The sequence below is a fragment of the Polypterus senegalus genome, chromosome 2 (genome assembly GCF_016835505.1).
Source record: "Polypterus senegalus isolate Bchr_013 chromosome 2, ASM1683550v1, whole genome shotgun sequence".
Taxonomy (NCBI): domain Eukaryota; kingdom Metazoa; phylum Chordata; class Cladistia; order Polypteriformes; family Polypteridae; genus Polypterus; species Polypterus senegalus.
This window is the reverse complement of record NC_053155.1, coordinates 80,668,195-80,690,763: the sequence shown is the minus strand read 5'-3', so window position 1 is coordinate 80,690,763 and position 22,569 is coordinate 80,668,195. Positions and strand designations below refer to the sequence as shown.

The 22,569-nt window shown below is 42.4% G+C and overlaps 1 protein-coding gene across 1 annotated transcript in view; it reads right to left on the bottom strand.

Annotated features, from left to right (window-relative positions):
- Window positions 1-10,702: 10,702 nt before the first annotated feature.
- gap43 (growth associated protein 43) overlaps window positions 10,703-22,569 on the bottom strand; it is a 65,039-nt gene continuing 53,172 nt past the window's right edge. The window contains exon 4 of the mRNA XM_039746240.1: window positions 10,703-11,217. Coding sequence (XP_039602174.1) covers window positions 11,129-11,217 — 89 coding nt within the window. The 3' untranslated portion in view covers window positions 10,703-11,128. The remainder of the gene's footprint in view (window positions 11,218-22,569) is intronic.

The window sequence follows — 22,569 nt, the reverse complement described above, 5'->3', positions numbered from 1 at the left end:
AGGAGAAGTAGTTTATGAGGAGGAAGAGCAGGGAAGACTAAGGAAGAGAAACATAAGGTACAAAGGAAGTGGAGGTTACAGCAGAAGGACACAGTGGGATGAATAACAGTAGAAAAAGAGGGAAGGAACAGAGAGAAGTGAATGAAAAAATGATCAGAGGTATGAAGTTGACTAACTGTAGCATTTGTGGGTATGTAGTTAATTGAAGGGAAGAGATCCAGATGTTTACCAGCTTAGTGAGTTCGTGGGGTGTAGAGCTGTGTCAGGTTGAAAGAAGAAAGAAGAGAAAGCAAGTCTGTATATTTGTCCCCGAGGATTGGAAGTGGACTGCCATCATGTCGAAATGAGGAAAGCGGCATGTCCATATGATTGAGAATGTTCTTTAGTGGACCTGGAGGATGGTAAAGAATACCAATTTTAATATTAATAGGATAGGAGACAGTGATTGAGTGGTACTCAGAAGAAGTGTAGATGCATGCTTTACCAAGAATGTGAATCTCTGTTTCTTGGAGACCAGTGGACTAATTGTTTTGAGAATCCCAAGCAAAGGGCTGATGGTGTGGCTCTACTTCGTGGGAAGATCAACATCTCAGGCAGCGCCACAACTTGGAGTCCACTTTGGGTAGCAAATGTTGGAATGAAGTCCTTCTTCTTCACTACAGACTGACAGTTCTCAATGCGAAGGAGTCGCTGCATTACACCCTCTGTTGTCAGTGGGATGAGAGAGAAGTCTGGTGTTAATCACTGGAATGTAAAGAAAATGAGTATACATGATTGGAGAAGAATGTCCCCAGCCTTGCTCAATGGACTCACATAGGCAGACCTGCAGTTTTTACACAAGTTGGTTTGCACATGAGAAGTGTTAATACTACATGACAGCGCTGAAGAACTTTTAAATATAGAGCAGCTGATTGCACGCAACTCTAATTATCAAAATAATTAGCAAGACAAAGCAAGAGGGAAGCACTTGAGAAAAAGACCAAAACTGATACTGGTCAGCAAAGAGACAAAGAAATCAAACTGATTGACAGAGTAAGCACACAAATATGAACTGGTTGCAGTCTAGAAATAATAAATACCTTAGCTCAACACAAAACACTTCATTCTACACAAGTTAATAATCAAAATAAACCAAACTGAAAACACTTCCTACTCTCAGACTAGACAACTGTAACCCGGACGTTACTTGCCTCATAACTTACTCGTAAGAAATATCTGGAGAATTAAGATAATCATTAAAGGAGATGAGGCATAAAGGTTTTGAAGCATCTTGCATCTGAAGGTCGACCACTCACTATGACAGCATGGGGACTACCTGCAGCACCCCAACAGAGAAAAGCAAACTGCTTTGAACCTCCAAGATGGAGAGGTTATATTGTGATAGAACCAAAGTTATGCAGAGATGGAAGATGTTCAGCTCCACTACCCAGAATCGTATACCAGGAAACGGCTGAATGCAAAGCAATGATGGCATCAACGGGGTCAGATCAGCGGTGGTATGATTTGCTAATCCTTATTACATTTTTCTGGGCTGAATACTTTTTTGCCAGATGTCTGTATAACCTTCTCTGAGGTTTTGAAAGTCTTATGGAATTATTACTTGTACGTTATGTTTTGTTTTGAAGGTTTATTTTCTTAATTTAATGTTACGTTTCAAATTTCTCTAAGATGCTGTTTTGATGTCTGTGGTCACTGGCACTTCAAGGCTCCATTGCCATGGTGAGGTGGCTCCTTGTTAGGCGTGTTTTCTCCAAAGTCGCTCATCATGATGTCATTAATGCAATGCTTTACATAAGCCGGCACCATGTTATTACTGATGTCCAAGAGTGTGGATTTCACTCTCAATGCTACTTTCTTAACATCTGTAGTGTAATGAACTTCTCGCAGCGACTTTCACATTGCCTTTTGATGAGCATTTTGCTTTTGATGAAGGATTAGTTTTGTACATCTGGTTTTTGACTCTTGCCTACCTTTTGACTTTGCTCTTCCATCTCTCAATCCTTTAATCATTTTGTTTTATTTTTGGCCTGACACTCTCTGTCTGAACAAGTGTCGGCTTGATTAAAAAAGGAGCTTTGGGAAAACCGTCAAAGCGCTTCAATAGTCACCATAGAATTGTTCAAAGTGTAGAAAAGAAAACTGATAATCAGCAGTGGAATCGCAAGCAAAAGAAGAAAGAAAGAGGTCGAGGTGACTTATGGGAAAGAGATCACAGAAGAAGGCATTACAGAGAAATTGTGTCAGTAGCCTGAAAATATTCTACAGCCTCTACAGCTTGTGTTGGGTCATCATAAAGGACATGAATTTGAAACATGAGTTAGCTTGAGAAGGACATGGAAGGAATGGCTGCAGCCTCAGGTCACCAGCTCTTTTCATTCTAGGAGTCATTGATTCCTATCTTTGGGGGTAAATCTGCTGGACCTCAAAGGATAGATTGGGGGACTGTCTGTGCCTCCTGGAGACCACCATAATTAAGTAACTTCATTATCAGTTTTCTTTAAGAAGATATAAGATTAAGATCCCACTCAGACTGAAGAATAGTCACAGTTTGTTCACTTCATTTTCTTTTTCTTTTATGCAAACATTATTTCTTTGATTTCTGCCCTTGAAATCTGTTATTTTGGTAATCCAGTGCCTGAATCTTATTGCCATGGCAGTTCACTGTCTTCATCAATGAACCAAACTTATTTATGGTCTTCTGCTCTTCTATGAGCTTGCAGTAGGGCACCAAGCTCTTCATCAAAGGTGAGGTGTATGAAATGTCTCATTGTGATATTCTGGTCTAGCACTTGTTTATATTTCCACTGAAGGTGGCCATATTGGCCTTGCCCATAACTCCTTCCAAGGAGGTCACAGTGCAGAGAGCTTTCTTTACTGGGTCTAAAACCTCAGAATAGGATCTTCTGCCTGACATCACTAAAACTCTGAGAAAAGGCGAGTAGACTATTAATCCTGGCCTTTGAGGGCCAAAATAATGTAAAGAGAGGGAAAGTGCCCTCTCATAGGTTCTAGCTGCCCTTCTAAAACTTTAAGTTCTTTTTATGAATGTGGATAGTTTAATTTAAGTACATGGACATTTTATTGGTTTTCTTAATATTACTCAAGTAACCATGGGACTTGTCTGACTTTGTGCTAATTGTAGGGGATTTCGCTTCTGTACATTCTGCCCACAGGATAGAAGAACACCAGAAGATGAAACGCAGTCAAAACCAGAAACAAGTTGAAGCCGTGAAGATGAAGCATTTTTTACCAAAGCCTAATTACTAATCAGTAATGAACATCAGAGTGAGAACCAAAAGTTCAGAAACCAGAAATTCAAACAACGAAGTCACACTACGTTCATTTGAGTTTGTGTCCAAATCACAGATGTGAATCAATCGTCACGCTGGCATTTAAGGAGTCGTGCTGATGACATTAGACATGACACCGTCTGAAGTCCTTGGCATTCCTTGGCAATTGGGACCAGTATAGTAATAATGGGCAGTGCCCATGTGCAAAACAAAATAACATTGTGGCACCATGAAATAAATAATCACTATGATCAGGAACTTTAAACTGTGAAGATAACGGCAGAAATGTGCCCACTATTAAGAGACCCATATTCTCACGTATACCTTTGCTTAGAAAATTTATTTCTATGAGAAGTAATTCCTCAAAGTGAACACCTCATAACAGTGTACCATAGAATTCTTACTTGCATGTTCATTTAACATGAAACACATTTTCTTTCTTTCTTTCTTTCTTTCTTTCTTTCTTTCTTTCTTTCTTTCTTTCTTTGCTGTTAATTTAAAATAAATTCTTCAAAAAGAACACTGAGACACGTTTGGGTTCTTAAGGGCAAATCTGATAAAGGTTGGAAAATATCTCTTCACAAAGAGACCCATTGACATATAGAATAAATGGCTAAGTGGCGTGGTGGAGAGTAGGACTACAGAGACCCTCAACTAGCAATCTGATGTTATTTTGAAGAAATTATTTGGACTTGTAGCACTGGTGAGCTTTGTTGGGCTGAATTGCCCGTTCTCATCTCATTTGTTCCTTAAGTTTTTATTGTTTTCAAGTTGTTTAACCAAAAGATCATTCTTTATAAGATTTGTTTTCTTAGCTATGCTGTTAAAGATGTAAAGTTTCAGATTTTCAGAGTATTGTGTTGCATGCATATTGAAATTTGTCTGAGTTCTGCCCCTTTGAAACATAAGAAACATAAGAAATTTGACAAAAGAAAGGAGACCATTCAGTCCATCAAGCCTGTATCTTCAGCTAATAGCTAAGCTGCCCCAGTATCTCATCCACATTCATCTTAAAGGTTGTCAGGGTTTCTGCTTCAGCTACATGCCTCGGTAGTTTGTTCTAGAAGTCCCACAACTCTTTGCACAAAGTGCTTCTTGGCTTTAGTTTTAAATGCACTTCCCCTTAATTTCCACTGACGTCCTCAAGTACAAATATGTGACTCACCTTTAACCTTAACAAATTCTACTGGATCTGCTTTAGCAGTCCCCACGTAGTCTCCTCTGCTCGAGATTAAGCAGGTGTAATTCTCTGAGTCTGTCACAGTAGGACATGTCCTTAATTTCTGGGATGCCCAGTGCTTCAAGTGCTGCTATGTCTTTCATGTACCTTGATGACCAGAACTGCCCACAATACAACAGTTGCATTCTCACTAGTGTCTTATGTAGGTTTAGCAAAACGTCCCTTGATTTATATTCAATTTTTACAATACAACCTAACATTTTATCTGCCTTTTTAAAATGCTTCTGTACATAGTTGATAGAAATGTTGTATCAACATACAACCCTAAAATCAGAGGTTGCTTCCTGTATGGCAGTGTCTCCCGTCTTGTATTTATAATTGATGTTCCTTTTGTGCATGTGCAGAACTTTGCACTTCTCGATTAAACTGCATTTTCCAAGTGTTTGCCCAGTTCTGAAGCTCTTCCAACTCTTTCTTATTAGTGTCTTCCATTGCTCCATTTTTTGCATCATCTGCAAATTTCACAAGTTTACTAACAGAATCAATGTCATTAACATCCATCCATCGTCCAACTACATCCTAACTACAGGGTCACAGGGGTCTGCTGGAGCCAATCCCAGCCCAGGAAGCAAACACCCACACCTCAAACACACACTAGGGGCAATTTAGGATCACCAATTCACCTAACCTGCATGTATTTGGACTGTGGGACTGTGAAAATCCACATGCAAACTCCACGCAGGGAGAACCCGGGAAGCGAACTTTCATTAATCACCCAAACAAGCCTACAGCTGCCATACTGCCCTGTGAAGGAGAATTACATTTTTTTTTTATTTCGCCTTGTTTGTTTTCGCATACCCCTTGGGGTCAGGGCGCAGGGTCAGCCATTGTACAGCGCCCCTGGAGCAATTATAGGTTAAGGGTCTTGCTCAAGGGCTCAGCAGAGTAGGATCTCTTTTTTACATTGATGGGGATTCGAACCAGCAACCTTCTGGATGCCAGCACAGATCCTTAGCCTCAGAGCCACCACTCCGCCCCAGAAGAAAGCCTCTTGGCTAGGGTACCAATCCACCCCTTAAACTATGCACTATAAAGTCATCCCAGGCGGGTAAGAAAATATCATTTACTCTTTTTGGTATGCCAGACCATCCATTGTCTTTACATCATATGCTGTCTATTCTTCTGTTTATATGCACTTATTTGTTGCGTCTTCTTGGCAGGTATTTTATCCTCAATATCGGGTCATTCTCAGCCATTTTCAAGTTCCTTTTCTCCTTGGTCTGTTGTATAGTTAGGTTTCAGTGGTATAAATCCTCCTCAGTAAATCAGTCAGATGCTTAGCACATAAGTGACAGCATTGAAAGATGAATTCTTTATCATTTTTGTAGGCACAGCTTGAATAATAATCACAGTGTTCACCCTATTTTAGTTTAGTTTGGTTGGATTCTGTGCTCTCACGTCCTTTTTCTGAGTCCCACAGATCTGGCCAGTTTGCCAGTGTCCACCTCCATACCCTCTGAGGCTGGCACTTTCTGTAGGCACATTATGCTGTCTAATGAACTCCTCTGATTCTGATGGCAGCTGATCGGTGTCTTTTTGTGTTCTGCTTATGCGAGGTTTACCTCAGTCACAGCCATGCTTTCCTTTTCCTGGCTAACTGATGGCTTCTTCTGCCGCCATAATAAAACCTTCACTGCTTTGTAAAGCCACCTCAGCCGCAGTGTGACTATGTGCAGGGGCAGCTTAACCAACGCTTGGCGTCACTCATCAATTTTCTGGTATTTTTATTCGTTTTCTCTCCTCAGTTCATTCCACCTTTTACCCTCTTTATAACCATTTTCAACTATTTTTTGTCATGCAATATATTTTTTGCCTATTAAACTTTGGTTTTGTTTTATCTGCCCTTTTTCTAAAGGCTTAAACTCACTTTGTTTTATGAGTCTCCTTAGCCCCACCAAGTGGGTGGTGAACTCCGTCCCGCCAGCCCCTCAGGTGCAGACTGACCAGACTTGTATGCTGCTGCTTTGGTCAGAAGTGCCATCTCACATGTGCGCCATTTGACATTTGAACTCCACACCTTACTAGCGGTCTCTTTGGGCTCAGCACATTTCATTGTTCATTAATTATTAGATTGCTATTTTGTCATATTTTATTTTTATATTTTGTTATTTTACTATAGTTTGTGATATAAGGACGCTATATTGCGCCTGACCGGGCATAGACTCACATGGGGGCACGTGTAAAAGACACAAAAGAATTTTTATTTTCTTCAGCTGGAGGCCACGTCTTCCCCGTAATCCCTCCAGCCACAACACAGTCAATCACAAATACACCCTTCTAGCACCACCACTCCTCCCTTGAAGCTTTGTCCTCCTCCACCTGACTCTGGCCTCTGAGTGGTGGTTGCTGGCCCCTTTTATAGCTCACCCGGAAGTGCTCCAGGTTCTTGATCACCTGTTTCCGATTGCACTTCTGAACGGGGCTGCAGAGTCGTCCAAGAAGGCTCAGGGACCCATGCAGCACACCCTGGCGGCCCCCCAGATCCCAACAGGGCTGTGGAGAACTCCATTTCCCATGGAGCTCTGCAGGAAACTGAGGCACCATCGTCAGCCAGGGAGGCTGCCACCAAGCGTCCCAGGGGAGGTAGTGAGTAGCCCATGGTTGCTCCCCTGGAACATATGTTGAAGGGGCGTCCTGGCTGGGCATGGGACCTGGCCGCCCGTCACAAGCTGCAGCATTTTTTTTTTGCCGTTTTTATGGTGCCTTGCGGTCACATGATCAACGTCATTTAACATGTCATGTCACAATTACAGATGGTATTCAAAATGGCCGCAAGTAGCAAATTTTTGGAAAAACTTCAAAACTAAAGAAATATATTGAGAAGATTTTGTGTTGATTCTGATTATAACTTTGCTTTTGTGTTTGAGACTTTGGATTTGTCTTTGTGTGTTGGATATTTTAGTCTTACCGTGTCTCATGCAGATTCTTTTGGGGATCCCCTGAAACTTGAATTTTCCTCTCCTGGTCCACTTGCTGTTTAGTTGTCTGTCCTCTTGGATGTGTTCTTGTTCTGCTCAATCAAACCAGTGTGGAGATTGCATGGTCTCTCCATGTTTGTACTTCAAATGCGGAAATGTATGTGAGTGGGCCCAGGGGTTTGCCGATGCTCTGACCAGAGACCCCTGCCTAGACCCTGATATTACCAAACCACTAATAGGATTAACCAAACTGGAAAATGTATCAAGCAAGGCAGGTTCAAAAACCAGGTATGGTGTGATGGATAGGTAGGGGATTCTGATTAGAAAGGCAAAACAAAAGTTCAACCGATGCAGTATAGGATATGTAACTAGGACTTGCATAGTGACCCAGAATGAGAGGAAAGAACAGGACCGTCTTAACGTATGGGCACACTGGGCAGTTCCCTGGGGGCACAAGAGCATAGGGGCCCCATGCTAATCTATGTATGTTGTGACTTGCTGAGTGGTTGTGTAGGTAGAGGCCACAGTGCACTGCTTTGCCCTGGGAAGGAGACCAAAATGTACAAATATGACACAATTATTTAATAACTGAACACAAGGCTTAGGCTAAATACAACAATAAATAAATAAATAACTCAACTCTATGTCATTTTGGAGATATTAGAAATGAAGACCAAGTTGAGTTTCTTTTCAAATTGGTCATACTGTTTTGAAAAACCATAAAATCTACATCCTCTCTGGACTGCTTTAACAGGTAAGAATGGCCCAAAGCAGCCCATTGGACCCCAGAAGTCATGTTTTTGTCAGATGGTTTATCGAATCACAGATGCCATAAGTTAGTGCGTGGCGGAAGCGAGGTGAAGCAGGGCTGACATCTTGGCAAAGGTGACGTTTTCTGTTTGGGAAACTAATCTTGGGATTTTATCTTCTAATTTTATAGTTTGTCACAGTTGTTTGTCTTAGAATTAGACAATCAACTGTACACTTTCTAAAGAAAAGCCAATACCAACTTACTATATATTTTTTATATATTTTTTTAACATTCTCAATATTCAGTATTATGTATTTACGTGATTAATTTAAAGTAAATTCTTCTAATAAACAAATGAAATCAATACATTGTGTTATTGTACTTACTATTCATGGTGTATGCCACCATCTTGAATTGACGTCCTAATCTGAAGTTGAACAAACTTGAACTCGAGAGACCAGGCCCGGTTTATGAGCAGTAATTCTGAGTTTGGGACGTGTTTTTTCTTTGTGTTTTCTGATTTTATGGTTGAAAGTTGTGAGTTATGAGACTGCATCATTTTTGTTGATTGATATTGTTAACTTACTCTTTTACGCAGCCCCTAAAGGGACATGTTGTTTTTTATTTAACACATAAGAAAATTTCATATTATTGCAAACACACAAGAAAGTCTTCTGTGTAGAAAATACCATGTGTGCATGGGAAAGACAGAACAAAAATACCTTTGATTTATGGCCACATCATGTCAATCCCAGAAGGCATGAATGATTGAGACTGTTGGTTTTAAAGATCTTTTGAGGTCAAGAAATGTTCCAGAGGAAGACGTTGAATGTCTTGATGCCTTTATGGGAACGACTGCGCGTAAAATCCAGGTCTATAAATTCCATGTCCATGTCATGTTTTTGATACGGTACACAATAAAACAGTTACAGCTACTGTAAGAAGAACAGGTCTACTGGAGCCCCTACGGGGACACGTGTGTCCTGAAAATACTTATCACGTGCATACACTAAGAGATCTTGTGAGCAAGTGAAACTTTCAGCTTCACACGTAAAAACGATCTTGTGTGTATGAGATAGTTTCACGTGCGCACAAGTAATACGTACTTTTAGGGGCTCCATACTTTGTTGTTAGTATGATTATTTCACATTGTCACCATCAAATAGTATAGTTATGAATGATAATATTCTTCCCTGTATTATTTGTTTTTGTTGTTATTCTATTTCTGTATGTTTGTCAGACATCTGATATCACTTGTGATGGATGGCAGGCAGGGTCTGGCATCCCTGCCTCAATGGGCTACCTTTCCATGCCTGGCCGTGAGGCCCAGGTGCCAAATGGACATGGAAAGAAGCAGAAGATTTCCTGGCTACACCAGGATCTAGGGCCATCAGAAGAATGTTTAAGCTGGCATCCAGGCAGGTTTAGATGGAGGAATATTACCTGGCTGGGAGGCCATCTTAAAGGGAGGACAGGGGGAGCTGGATTATTACATATTACCCCCATACTGCTAGATGGCAGCATCTCTGGAGGTAGGAACACCAGTGGACATCCGCAGGGCATGCTGGGAGTTGTAGTGCCTTAGCAAAGTCCTGTGGGGATCCCTGGGTGCCACCAGGGGGTGCTATTATTAGCTGTGCTCCGTGGTCTTTGGGATTTCCGACTGACCCTCCCTGGCATGGGAAGTACTTGGAGCTCCAAGATAAAAGGAACCACCCTGCCACATCTGGGCGAGTCACAAATTCGGGTGGAAGGAGGACAAAGACAAAGAAGGAGGTGTGGAGGAGAGGAAAGGGAGAGATGATAGAGGAACTAAGTGTATTGAGAGCCATTGTGAAGGTATTGTGGATTGTAAATTGTTTATTTGAATCTGTGACTTGTGTTTTTGTGGTGGTGTCTGAGGTTTGAGAGGCAGCAGCGCCCCCTACTGGTCACACACTCTATAGTTTTTCATTCAACTGTTATAAAGATAATCTGTTTTTCTCAATATATATGTATGTATTGTGTGCTCAATATGAGTTTATTTTATAGTTGTCAAACTGTTCACTGGTGTTCGGTTTCCCCTTATTAGTATCCCACTACCTTTTAGTTCCCCCTATTTGAGTGATAAAGTTTCTATCCTTTTTTTAGTAATAATATATCCAACATAATGGTAGTTACTGTCTCCTATTCTATTATGTTTGATTATAATTAGATTAATAATGGATGATTGAACGAATGTGCAGCAATATTAATTGCCAAAAGTTTCTTAAAATGTGTCGTTGTGGGCACACAGACAACTCAGAGGCCTCACGCCGTTCCTCTTTCTCCACGCACTTTCCTTCTTTTTCCTTTGCCTTGCCATCCATCACTCCGAGGACGCCACTGTCTGGGTACTAGAGGTACATGCCGCCCCTACCCGCCCCATCGTTCCGACAGCATGTCAGTGACAAATCGGTCAGTGCCACCTCCTGCCTGGCGCAGTTGGCAGGGCGCGAGTTAGAAATGAAAGGCGCACTCAGTGTAATTGGCACATTGCTTTATTCTGGAAACAAACGGAAAAAAAAAATAGGTCATTCCCATCACATTGAAATGAAACCATTTTGTTCACTTACAGTTTGAACTCCTTATATTGAAACTGGACATTGCACGCACTGGGACATGAAAAATAGCCAGAAGAACTTTTTTTTTTTGTTTTGATTTATACAGTGCAAGAAGATTTCCAAATGATTGGTCATATCAAACTGTCATTACAACACCTAGAACACTGAAAAGAAGCCACGCTTTTTTTATTTATTTATTTTTTAAATAGTTTTGGACTGCAAAACTTTCCTGCCAATTGTTTAAAAACTTTTTGTTTGTTCTTTTTTTTTTGTTTTTGCCCACACAAAAAAAAAATAATTAGACGGTCCACACAATCAGAAGACTTGGAGCGAGCCGGCATTCGGGCTTAGGCGTCTCCCTGTTCGGCGTTGGGCTCTTCGTTCTGTACCTTATCTGGCTGGGCACTTTCAGTAGGTTTGGATTCCTCTGCAGCATCTGTGGAGAGAGAAAAACAGAAGACGTACATGGCGGTCAGTTACATGGCTTCTTAAACTGTTGGAGATGGCATCTTAGGAGGTGCTTGGCACCCAGTGACCTCGCTGTTTGTCTGAATCAGGGATGTGGAGATGGCGTTGTTAGAGGTGCCCAGTCCACTACTACAATACATGCCAATTTAAAGAAACATTGCACTATTCAAGCACTCGTTTCATTTAGGATGACAAAAACGAAGCAATGCATATTGAAATACTGAAACATTGCCATTGAAACAGACTGAAAATACAAAAACGGAGGTTATGGAAGCTATGGAGACATGCACTAGTGGTACAGAGTGTCACCATTAGATTCAACAAAAGAACCGTGAATAAAACCTGAATTAACTGATGAATACCCAAAGCCGATTGTAAGCTCAATGACACTTCGCAGTGCTTTGGCACAGACTGTAAGATGCTGAATGTCAGAGTGGTCTGAGCCCCCAGTGGTCAAGATAAAAGCCAGAGATTAAATAATGAGCAAAAGGAGAAGAAGAAGATGAAGAAGTGAGGTCAGGAGACCAGAGAATCAAACAAAACCGACCATCGAAGCCAAAACATAAAGCAGGGGCGAACTCGAATGTGGCCAATGTCCTCGTGTTTCTTATGGCTAACTGTACTTGATATCTGTGATGGAATTTTAGACAAACTCAGGACCCTGTGCACTGGCCACAGTGATCAAATACCAGGACCAAGGAAGCTGACGTCAGCACATCACAATGGTCACGGCAGCAGTAAATAAGGCCACAAAAAACGGCTTTGATCGCAGACAAAACACAAACCTAAAATGGTAATGTGGTGACACAACAATAAAAATAATAAAAGCTCCAAAACAAATTTACAAGTAAGTCTTAAGAGTACAAAAACCACACTCAAATAAAAATAAAACACAGGAAAGCTAATCATCATTTTTCTTTTTTCCACACTCCTAGTCACCAAGTACCACATTCCCTCTCTGAAAGTGTCTGATTATTTCTTTTTAATTATTTTAGGTTTTTATACAGATAAACAAAAATGTGATTCTCTTTTTTAAATACAAAATGGCGCCTGTGAATTCACATAGAGGAATGTGTTAAAAACAAATGAGCCCTAACAAAATGTGCTGCTAAATTATTACCAGTTACCAACAATGATGTCTGGGAAGCATACACAAATCAGTAAAACAAATAAAAAAATGTTCATTTTGAATGAGGAAAATGAAATGCAGTTAACCGAAAATGACAGATAAATGACTTCAGATTGTAACGATATCTCTGTGCTGCTGCACAGTGGCACCACTTTGATCAAATATCTTCAGATCTTTTTTTCCACTTACAATACACACTCACATCCACCATCGAGCGCCACACCCGTTTCCCACTGACGTCAACAGCAGGCCGTGGCACACCATTGGCCTCCTTCAGACTGCACACCAAATGAGCCAAATACATCATCATATTTAAAAGACAGCTAGTCTGCTAGCCTTCCAGTCACGGTCTGCTAGTCGATTCAGTTCATTTTCATACAGCATGCTTCTCATTGACAAGCTCACAGTGCTGGATGCATTTTAAGTAAACTTTACCAGGCCGTGTGGTGAGATGGCCAAGGCACTGAACTTTACAAAATGAGCGGTTTTAGTTAAATCCCTACCTCTTACCGACTGTGTGGCTGTAGCTACAAGTGAAAAATAACTAGCGCTCTACGAGTCTGGATACACCAAAGCCCGGGTTACATACTTATAAAGTTACATTTTTACTAAATACGTAAGGAGTTGGTAATTGAGGCAACAAACCGAAGAATCAGATGGAGCATTGGTCATTGGTTTAGAAATGAACAGCAGACAGTTAAGGAGAATAGCGTTTGGCTATTAAGGTGCACTGCTGGGTAGCAGAAAACATTCCACGTATAGCAATGGTTGGCAGAAAGTCTGTTCTTATTTCATTGGCTTCTTTTAAGAATTTGGTATAAATTCACCCTCACAGCCTAACTCATAGACCGGCTTACAAAAATGCCTCTAACTGACCATGAAGATGGACGTACAGTTGATGAAGATCACAGTGAATTAATGGAATGTATTGTTCTGTGGGCTTCCCTCAGTTGTGTGCCCTGTGTATGGGAGTGAAAACTGCATTGAAAAGCAAGGTTTAGACATATCTCTCTATATATAAAATCCAACGTCTGTCTGTCCACTACTTAACGGATTTAAATCAAGCTTTTTTCTATGATTTGCTTGAACAATCTGGTTGATATTGTGACTTCTCTCATTGCGTTAAGAATCATAGTTCGCTTGCAGGAGTGATGTATTCGCGCTAATCTGAGACAGGCTGGGGGAAGAGAGAAGAGTGACATGAAGAGTAGTTGAGCCAAGCAGGGCCCTCCTTGCTGTCCTGTTTCATAATATGAGGGCAGAGACACGGGGGGACAGCTAGTATATATATATATATATACTAGCCAACCCGCGGCGTACCATACACCGCATAATCAGGCCGGTTTTTTAATGATTTTTAAGCACAGGGAGAAAATTAACATTTGAAAAATCGGTAATGTAATAAATCAGCAAGAAAAGCAACATTATAACAATGCACGGAACAAACCAACACACAATCTTCCGTGACTGAAAACTGGCGGACCGCCATCGTTCATGTGCCCACCTCCAACTCGTCACTTGAGTCGTTGTCGTCTTTGCACAGTCCAGAAGCACCGGTGACTCACGTAGACTTTCCATGTTCCTGCAGGAGCATCTAAGAAGACGCATGTTTGTCGCGGATGCGAATTGCTGTATGTAGCGCGTAAAACAGTTTGCTATGGAGCACGTGGTGGAGCGTCGTAACCGAAAACTTAGTTTTTAAAGACTGCTTACTTCTTGGAGTTGGTGGGCGTGACTCCTTCCTGTGTGCACCATAGGTGTCTTACTTGTCGGTGGCTTAGTGAATCCACTCCCCTTCCGGCGTGCTTTCCATGGGTGTCTTGCTTTAGTGAATTATATATATATATAGATGCTGGATACAGTATCAATTGTATTTTATTATAATCTTAATAAAGTCCACCCATCCATACATCCATTATCCAATGGGGTCACGGGGGTTTGCTGGAGCCAATCCCAGCCAACACAGGGCGCAAGGCAGGAGTCAAACCCTGGGCAGGGCACCAGCCCACCACAGGGTGCGCGCACACACACCCACACACCAAGCACACACAAGGGACAATTTAGAATCGCCAGTGCACCTAACCTGCATGTCTTTGGAGTGTGGGAGGAAACCCACGCAGACACGGGGAGAACATGCAAACTCCACTCAGGGAGGACCCAGGAAGCGAACCTGGGTCTCCTAACTGTGAGGCAGCAGCGCTACCCACTGCACCATCGTGCTGCCCCTTAATAAAGTCATGACCCCCCATATAAAATAGTAATCATAGCACAAGATGACATTTCATGTTAGTATAATCATCTAGTCAGTCTTTCACACCAACAGACTTCCTCTTCTTCTTGGTAGTTTATTCACCCAATGGCCTCGGTTTTCAACTAAAGCAGGGCAGATGTGGCCCAACTGGCCACCTAGCCTCTGGTTGGGCAGCGTACAATACAGAGTGAAAGGTGCCCAGCACTGTGCCCCTGTTGATTGAAGGGTTACCACTTGATCATAAGATTTTGTACAGGGTATTCATTTCCCAGAGGTAGAGAGACAAAAGAAGAGAATGTGTAGCAAATTTGATTACCAAGCACAAACTAGTGGTAATGGCAGTACTGGCACGTGTGCAGATGTACAACAAAATGATAGTACACGTCAGAACACTGTCCCCACAAATATATCCCAGAGACACCAGAACAGTTTCATTCACTAAGGAGGCCAAAGTGCAGGGCTGCCCGTAGAGGCACAGCTTTATTATAAAGCGAGTGTTTTACTGGGTAATTTACAGGACTCCCACTAGCCCAATAACATAATGCACCCTGAGCCAGACTATTGTGTGCACTTATGAAGTTTACTTACACAGAAGTTCTCTTAATCTGTGTTACCAATTCAATGCTAAGGTGTCCACATGGAGTTTGAATTTCTTATTAGCACTTGTGTCCTGTGACTGCTGTCACCGCTTCAAGTTAGTATATGTGTCTGGTCAGACTGCCACTTGGAACACCAGGCACACAAAGTGTACTGACAACCAAATGTATGCAAGTGTGAGCAGTGCCATCCAGCCTGGGATGGGTCCTTGATGTGTTAAGAGCCATTAGTTTAGGTTAAACTCGTCATTACCTTGTAACTGGTATTACAAGAGGTAAAGTCATTTTATTTGTTACTAGGTTACCCAACTTTGGCTGTGAAATCGTGTAGGTAACAGTGCCACTGTTTAATCGGGTATATCAGAGCCACTGTGTAACTAGCTAACTACTGAAAGTGCTCTTCTATACTCAATATTTGTAGATTTTGTTTTCTTTTACCCAGGGCTAATATTATTGGCAAGCAGTGTGTTGCAGTGGTTAAGACTTTGGAGCTCGGATGTCAAACCCTGAGGCTGTGGGTTCAAATCCCGCTACTGACAACTGTCTGACCAAGAGCAAGTCACTTCACCTGCCTGTGCTCAAATTGGAAAAGGATAATAAACGTAACCAATTGTTGTAAGTTGCCTTGTATAAAGGTGTCAGTCAAGTAATAATAATAACATTTTTAGGTCACTGGAGCAGCTTCAACACCATCCAACCTCAGCTCCTCAAGGACAAGCTGACAGAGATGGGAGTAGATTCATACCTGGTGGCATGGATCGTGGACTATCTTACAAACAGACCATCAGTATGTGCGTCTCGGGAACTGCAGGTCTGATATTGTGGTCAGCAACACAGGAACGCCGCAGGAGACTGTACTTTCTCCGGTCCTGTTCAGCCTATATACATCGGACTTCCAGTACAACTCGGAGTCCAGCCACGTGCAAAAGTTCGCTGATGACACTGCTATTGTGGGCTGCATCAGGAGTGGGCAGGAGGAGGAGTATAGGAACCTAATCAAGGACTTTGTTAAATGGTGCAACTCAAACCACCTACAACTGAACACCAGCAAAACCAAGGAGCTGGTGGTGGATTTTAGGAGGACCAGGCCCCTCATGGACCCTGTGATCATCAGAGGTGACTGTGTGCAGAGGGTACAGGCCTATAAATACCTGGGAGTGCAGCTGGATGATAAATTGGACTGGACTGCCAATACTGATGCTCTGTGCAAGAGAGGACAGAGCTGACTATACTTCCTTAGAAGGCTTGCGTCTTCAACATCTGCAATAAGATGCTACAGATGTCCTATCAGACAGTTGGGGCGACTGCCCTCTTCTACGCGATGGTGTGCTGGGGAGGCAGCATAAAGAAGATAAACTGGTGAGGAAGGCAGGCTCTATTGTAGGCATGGAGCTGGACAGTTTGACATCCATGGCAGAGCGACGGGCGCTGAGCAGACTCCTGTCAATAATGGAGAATCCACTGCATCCACTGAACAGTGTCATTTCCAGGCAGAGGAGTAGCTTCAACGACAGACTGCCATCACTGTCCTGCTCCACTGACAGACTGAGGAGATCGTTCCTCCCTCATACTGTGCGACTCATCAGTTCCACCTACTGTTGAACATGCTGTACACAACTTTTCATGAGTTAAACATTCTTGTTTTCTTCTGCTTTCCCTAGTGACTTGGCTTTTGTTGACTGTAATTGCAAAACACAATTTTACAAAAAGTTGTATTCTTTTGATCAGAATAGGAAATCAGTAGCAATAATGTGAAATTTACATTTATTTATCATGATTTGATGCATATGATTTTCATTTGTTTACGTTGTTCGCTTAAGTATTTCTTTTCATGTTTCTCGTCAGATGTATGCTGTCCCCCTGTAAAGTCTGCAGATGACAATGTACTGTATATGTAAAGTATTTCGGAAGCGGGGGTGAGGCATCCCCGTTCAAAGTAAGCAGAAACTTTTGGAAATATAAACGATTTCAGAGGTCAGAGCGGGGGTCTTCTTTTGAAGTCTGTAGACGTGAACATATATTTCAATGTTGTATCTTCATGGGGGACCCATTAAGTTTAAACTGCCACTGGTTTCAGCTTGTCTTGGAATCTGAGGACACCACTTCCGCCTTTACTTCTCTTCCTTTGTCCCTTTTTCACCAAGCGAAGCAACATCTATACTCTCAGTCCAAAAGACCCAACATCCCTTACGGGAGCTTTATGGTGAATCTTACTCACCATTGAGTTTCACGTCTTCATTGATCTTCGGCAAACTTTCTTCTTCCATTTCACACCTCACTGCTTGTGCTTAAATTCCAATTTTATGATTTTTTTTGGGTTCTTTTTGGATTCTTTTGTCCAGGTTAACATTGCTACTTTTGGTATTTATTTGCATTCTGAGCTTTTAATTAATTGTCTGTATTGTTTTATCTCAATGTGTCCATGCTTTTTCTACCATGTACCTTGTATTTTGTGGTTGGGTCCCCAAAAGTCTGTCAAGGGACCGCCCTCAACCCTGTAAAGGCTAAGGAAATGAGCAGTCCTCTGTGGTTCATTGAATGTGCTTAGTGGTGTCCATGAGTGCTTTTGAGATTATGGTATTTTGTTGTTTCTCTGGATGTGTTGACCTTTTATTCTTTGTTTTTGAGGTTGCCTTCTGGATATGTGTTTTTTGGATTTGTTTGCAGTTTTGGTTTAAGGTAGCTCCTTCTGGACCTTTTGTTCTTACTTACTTTGGCAAACAATATGAGAACACAAGTATGGATGGAGATTGTTGTTAATAAATTAAAATGTAGTAGTGTGGATGTAGCCCAAGTGAGGTCATCAATATCATTTTTGGATTGGCTTGCCTGACAGTATGATAACCACTAGGAACTCAATTTACCATTACAGAGGAACACCAGTGCTTGCAGTGGTGAGGTGCCAGCTACGTGAGATCACAATTCTTACTGTGCTTCTCCTGCCAGTGTTAAAGATTTCATTTACCATGTGCCTTTGGTGGAGATCTTACACATCTAACACATGAATATTGAGATCCATCTGCTTGCAAAATCTGAAAGCAGCGCTGGTTCCAGAAAGCATACCTACTATTATTGGTAATGTTCTTCCCAGATTGACAATGCGCCCTCAGCATGTTGTGCCAATGAACTGACTGTACTAAGAGGCTCTAAGTCCCTTAAATGTGAGTGAGCACAAAACCAGTCAGACAGATGAAGTTTTCTGTATTTACCAGCGAGCTCCAGCTATTTCAAACTTGCCATAATTGCAGAGTCATAATGATATCAAGAAAAAGACTGAAAGGAACATCACAAGTGCCCAGCTTGAGAGTCAGACCTGATAAAATGTGCAATGGCTCACACCTGACTGTGCAAGTTCAACAGGCAGGAGACGCAGGTGTAATCTCAAAACATAGCCGGTGCTGCATTTTGAGACAAATCCATTAACTGTTGCTTTCTGGGCTCTTCTGGGAGGCGCTAAACCATTTAAGCTAGCGTAGTGCCTAAACCTTCAGCTCTTACCTTTAAAATCTAACAAGCAGGTTGAGAAAACAGACAGGCCCACGTTCAGTGACAAAGTGCCGACCAATCGTAATGAACGTCTGGCACATTTGATTTCATCTATTTGAGGCTTCCTGACGTGCAACATGCAAAGTAAATGATTCACATCTCTCACTTCCTGACATCACATCAGCACCACCGGGTTCATTACCAAGGAAGGTTCCATGATTTACAGAGATCAATGAGGAGCTGGAATACAGGAAAGTCCTATCTGTAAGAGTGGCACGCAGGCTGGAGGCCATCAGCCGTGTCACACTTGCCATTCTGACACTCCTGTCTAATCAGCCTGATTGATTCTGAACGATCTTCTAACACAAAGAGATCCCTCGGCTCTTAAATCCACATTGGCAGCAGTGTTAAAAAGATCCAGGAATATGTTTAATGCCTGCAGATACCTCAGAGAGCGGGCGACTGGTAAGACACAGTAAATAACTCTCCCAGATTGCTTTACTGTTATCCAGTTTCCTTTTTAAACAAATAGTAAAAAAAGTCTACAGAACTAGATGGAGCTCGTAGTGGCTACTGATTATGGATGAGTCGTCAATCTAAGTCACCTCAATTGTGTATGTGCAATTCAAAGTCACCAGGAGCCTTCCAGGTCAGCTGGTATGTGCTTCAGACAAGTGACAGACCCCCTCCCCATTCTCTGTGAGTATGCACCGACTCCCAGTCAAGTCATGTCACCTCCCAGCTCATCTGCAGGCTCCTTGGGTAGACCTAAATCAAGTCGCATCAGTCTACCGTGCATGACGCTCTGGCGTCCATTCTGTCTTTGAGTCACCTCACGTTCCACATCGGATGCTCACTTCCATTGTGTCCACAAGTCATGTCACTTCTCACCTCGGACACTGACTCCCTCTGTGTCTCTCAGTCATGTCAGATGCTGAGTTTCCAGAATGAGTGTCCTTCGTTGGGTCCATGCTGTTTATTTTACCTTACATCTCCAGACTAGTTTGGCATGGGAGAGGCACTTTTGCCACCGACAACACCCTGTAGTCTCTACCAGCCAGCCAGCTGGTGCAAAACTGTGTAACAGAACGCGCAGCACGGAAATGCTGTGTTGGCCCTCCTGGGTGACACTTGGCTTGCCTTCCTCATAATCTTTGTCCTCCCCAAAGGATTGGTTTGTTGGTAATAGTGCTGAATCACTCCTCTATGGTTGGCTGCTCCTAACAGAAGCAGACAAGCCACATGCTACCATCAGGCAATTTAGTGAAAGAGCCAGACTGGCCAGAGGGCATCACGCCGGGTCTTTGATAAGCACCACCTGGTCCGTCGTCGGCCCAGTTGTCACTCGGCCTATAACGATGGCCCATCCTGAAAGTCTCTGGCAGGAGGCCTGCTATGCAGATTTCATCAACATTTTTTTACAGCTTTGTCACCACATCACTTCACAGAGATTTAAAATGTGCAACTTCAAAGCTCACATTAATAACAAGGCAACTGCTCGTCTTCGATATGCCAAGCAAGCTGAGCCATTCAGTATGGCGGAAGTCCACGCTGAGTTATCCTAAATCCTGACTCTGGCACAAGCCGAAAGCCTGGGTGTGACTGTGTCACAAGGGACAAATAACATGGAAACAGCACAGACAAGGTGGGGCTGACCAGCATATAGGCTGGTGTTCAGACTCATTTGCTTACTGTGCTGTACAGTATACTGTATGTCTGAGTAACCCGTGCCACTTTAGGGCTTTTTTAGGCATAAATGACAGAGCGTGACTCCTGCTTGTCATCCTCATCATCACTTCATTTCTATTCCAGTTTTTTTTCTGCTTTGTGCCGTGCTGCCATTAGGGTGCATCCTTCACATGCTGGTCAGTAGATGATTGTGATATTCAGAGGGCAGGTGGAGGTGCAGGGTTTGGTGAGAAAGACCCTTTACAGTTGCTAAAAAGTAGCCACAAAGTGGCCACATTGGGCTAATCGGACGCAGATCCTATCTTAGGCCATTTTTACTTTGCTAGTGGATGAGGTGGGGACAAACCTCCATCTCTCTTGAGAGCAAACCTGGCTGTGGACACCTCCATCTGAATACAAACAAGCAGCTTTTAGTTTACATAGTTCCTTTTCATAATTAGGAAAATCACAAGGCACTTTAAAAGTGCAGAGAAGATGCATGACTTACTTAAATAAGAACTGGCAATCAGGCAAGTCGCTCTGTGTCAGCAGCCTTGTGCTTTAAGATCCAAAGCCTTAACCACTAGGTCACCCTACCCACAAAGCCAGTCATGTGCAATATGATTGTTTCAATATTTCTCCATTTGTATTGTGTGCAGGTTAAGGCCATGTATTGCAGCTTTTCCAGCGATTTTTCAGTCATAGCCTTCATTTACATTTATCTTAGCAAGTCGAAAGCAGTTGGTGATGCACTCCTCTGAATTCAGTCATGTGATGTGACATACCCAACAATTCACTCCATTTAGTCCACGACTTGCTTCATGTTTGATTTTTATCTTGAGTTGTAGGGGCAGACTCTGTGTGAATGAGGCCTGACAACCAATCTGGAAGTGCAATGCATATAACTTAGCAATGAAGAACCAGGAAGGCAGACCTCACAAACAGAAGATGAGCTCGTCTGTCTGATGTTTTGTGGGCTTCATTGTTGGCCGTCACCAAAAGGGGTGAACACAACAGAACTGAAAGCTTGGCGGTCAGTCGCTAATCATGACATAGCCAGTGATATCAGTCACTTAAATTGACATGGTCCCCAGTGTCGAGGTCATCAGCTGTGGACTCAATGGCTGGAAGTCACACAATGCAACACTGGATTTTAAATAATGTCAAAAGTTGTGATTGAACCATCAACACAGTACTTTAAAGTCAATTTAATGCAGCCAGGCACTGTGGAATTCAAGCCCCGAGGTTTATATCCCACCACTGACACTGTGGGTCCCAGAGCAAGTCACTTCACCTGCATGTACTCCAACTGGAAAAAGGAAATTTTCCCTAATTATATGTCAAATGTCGTTAGTTGCGTTAGATAAAAGTGTCAGCCAAATAAGTAAATGTAAAATTTCTGCAACCTTTAAACCCCCCTCTGAAAATCAAAATGTTTTTCTTCATTTCTCAATAGTTGGGGCCCTGGTAGGTGGCATGGTGGCATAGTAGATAGTACTCCTGCCTCATGGATCCACCACCCTGGTTCAAATCCTATACTCTGTCATTCTCCATGAGGTATTTGCATGTATTCCTTATGTCTGCATGTATTTTCCTCTTACATCCCCAAATATGCGCTGGTTACTTTGGCTGTGTGAGTGGGCTTTGTGCCCTCTCCAGTGCTGCGTTCCTGCCCAGTGTTGCCAAGATATGACTCTGAAGTGGGTTCATTATAGTTGTTATGGATCTCAGGTAGGTTAACTATGTGAGTCAGGGTCATGTTGTGAGTGGGAGATGGGATTGAACTGACAGCCTTGTAGTTGGAGGCCTCAAGTACTTACTAGCAGGTCATAGTTACTTATCAAAACATACGTTTATTGCATCCTTGTAGCTGAATTGTTGCAAGGTTAAGTAACTTGAGGTCACATAATGAGGAAGAGGTGGATTTTGACCTAAGAGTCTTAATGTCTTAACCACCTGTCTACCAAATCAAATTGTTCAGTACCTTTGTTTCAAGATCTCCACAGTTTTCTTGGAGGTAAAGGAAGTTGCTTTAATCACCTTGTGTGACAGCAGTGGAGACTGAACCAGCAGCCTTGTGATTAATGCTCATGCCACTTGGCTACAAAGCCTGAACACCCAACAATTTACCAAAAGCAGAAGCGTCAGCATTAACTGTCCTCCGGTCCCATTAATGTCAGCGTCCACTGA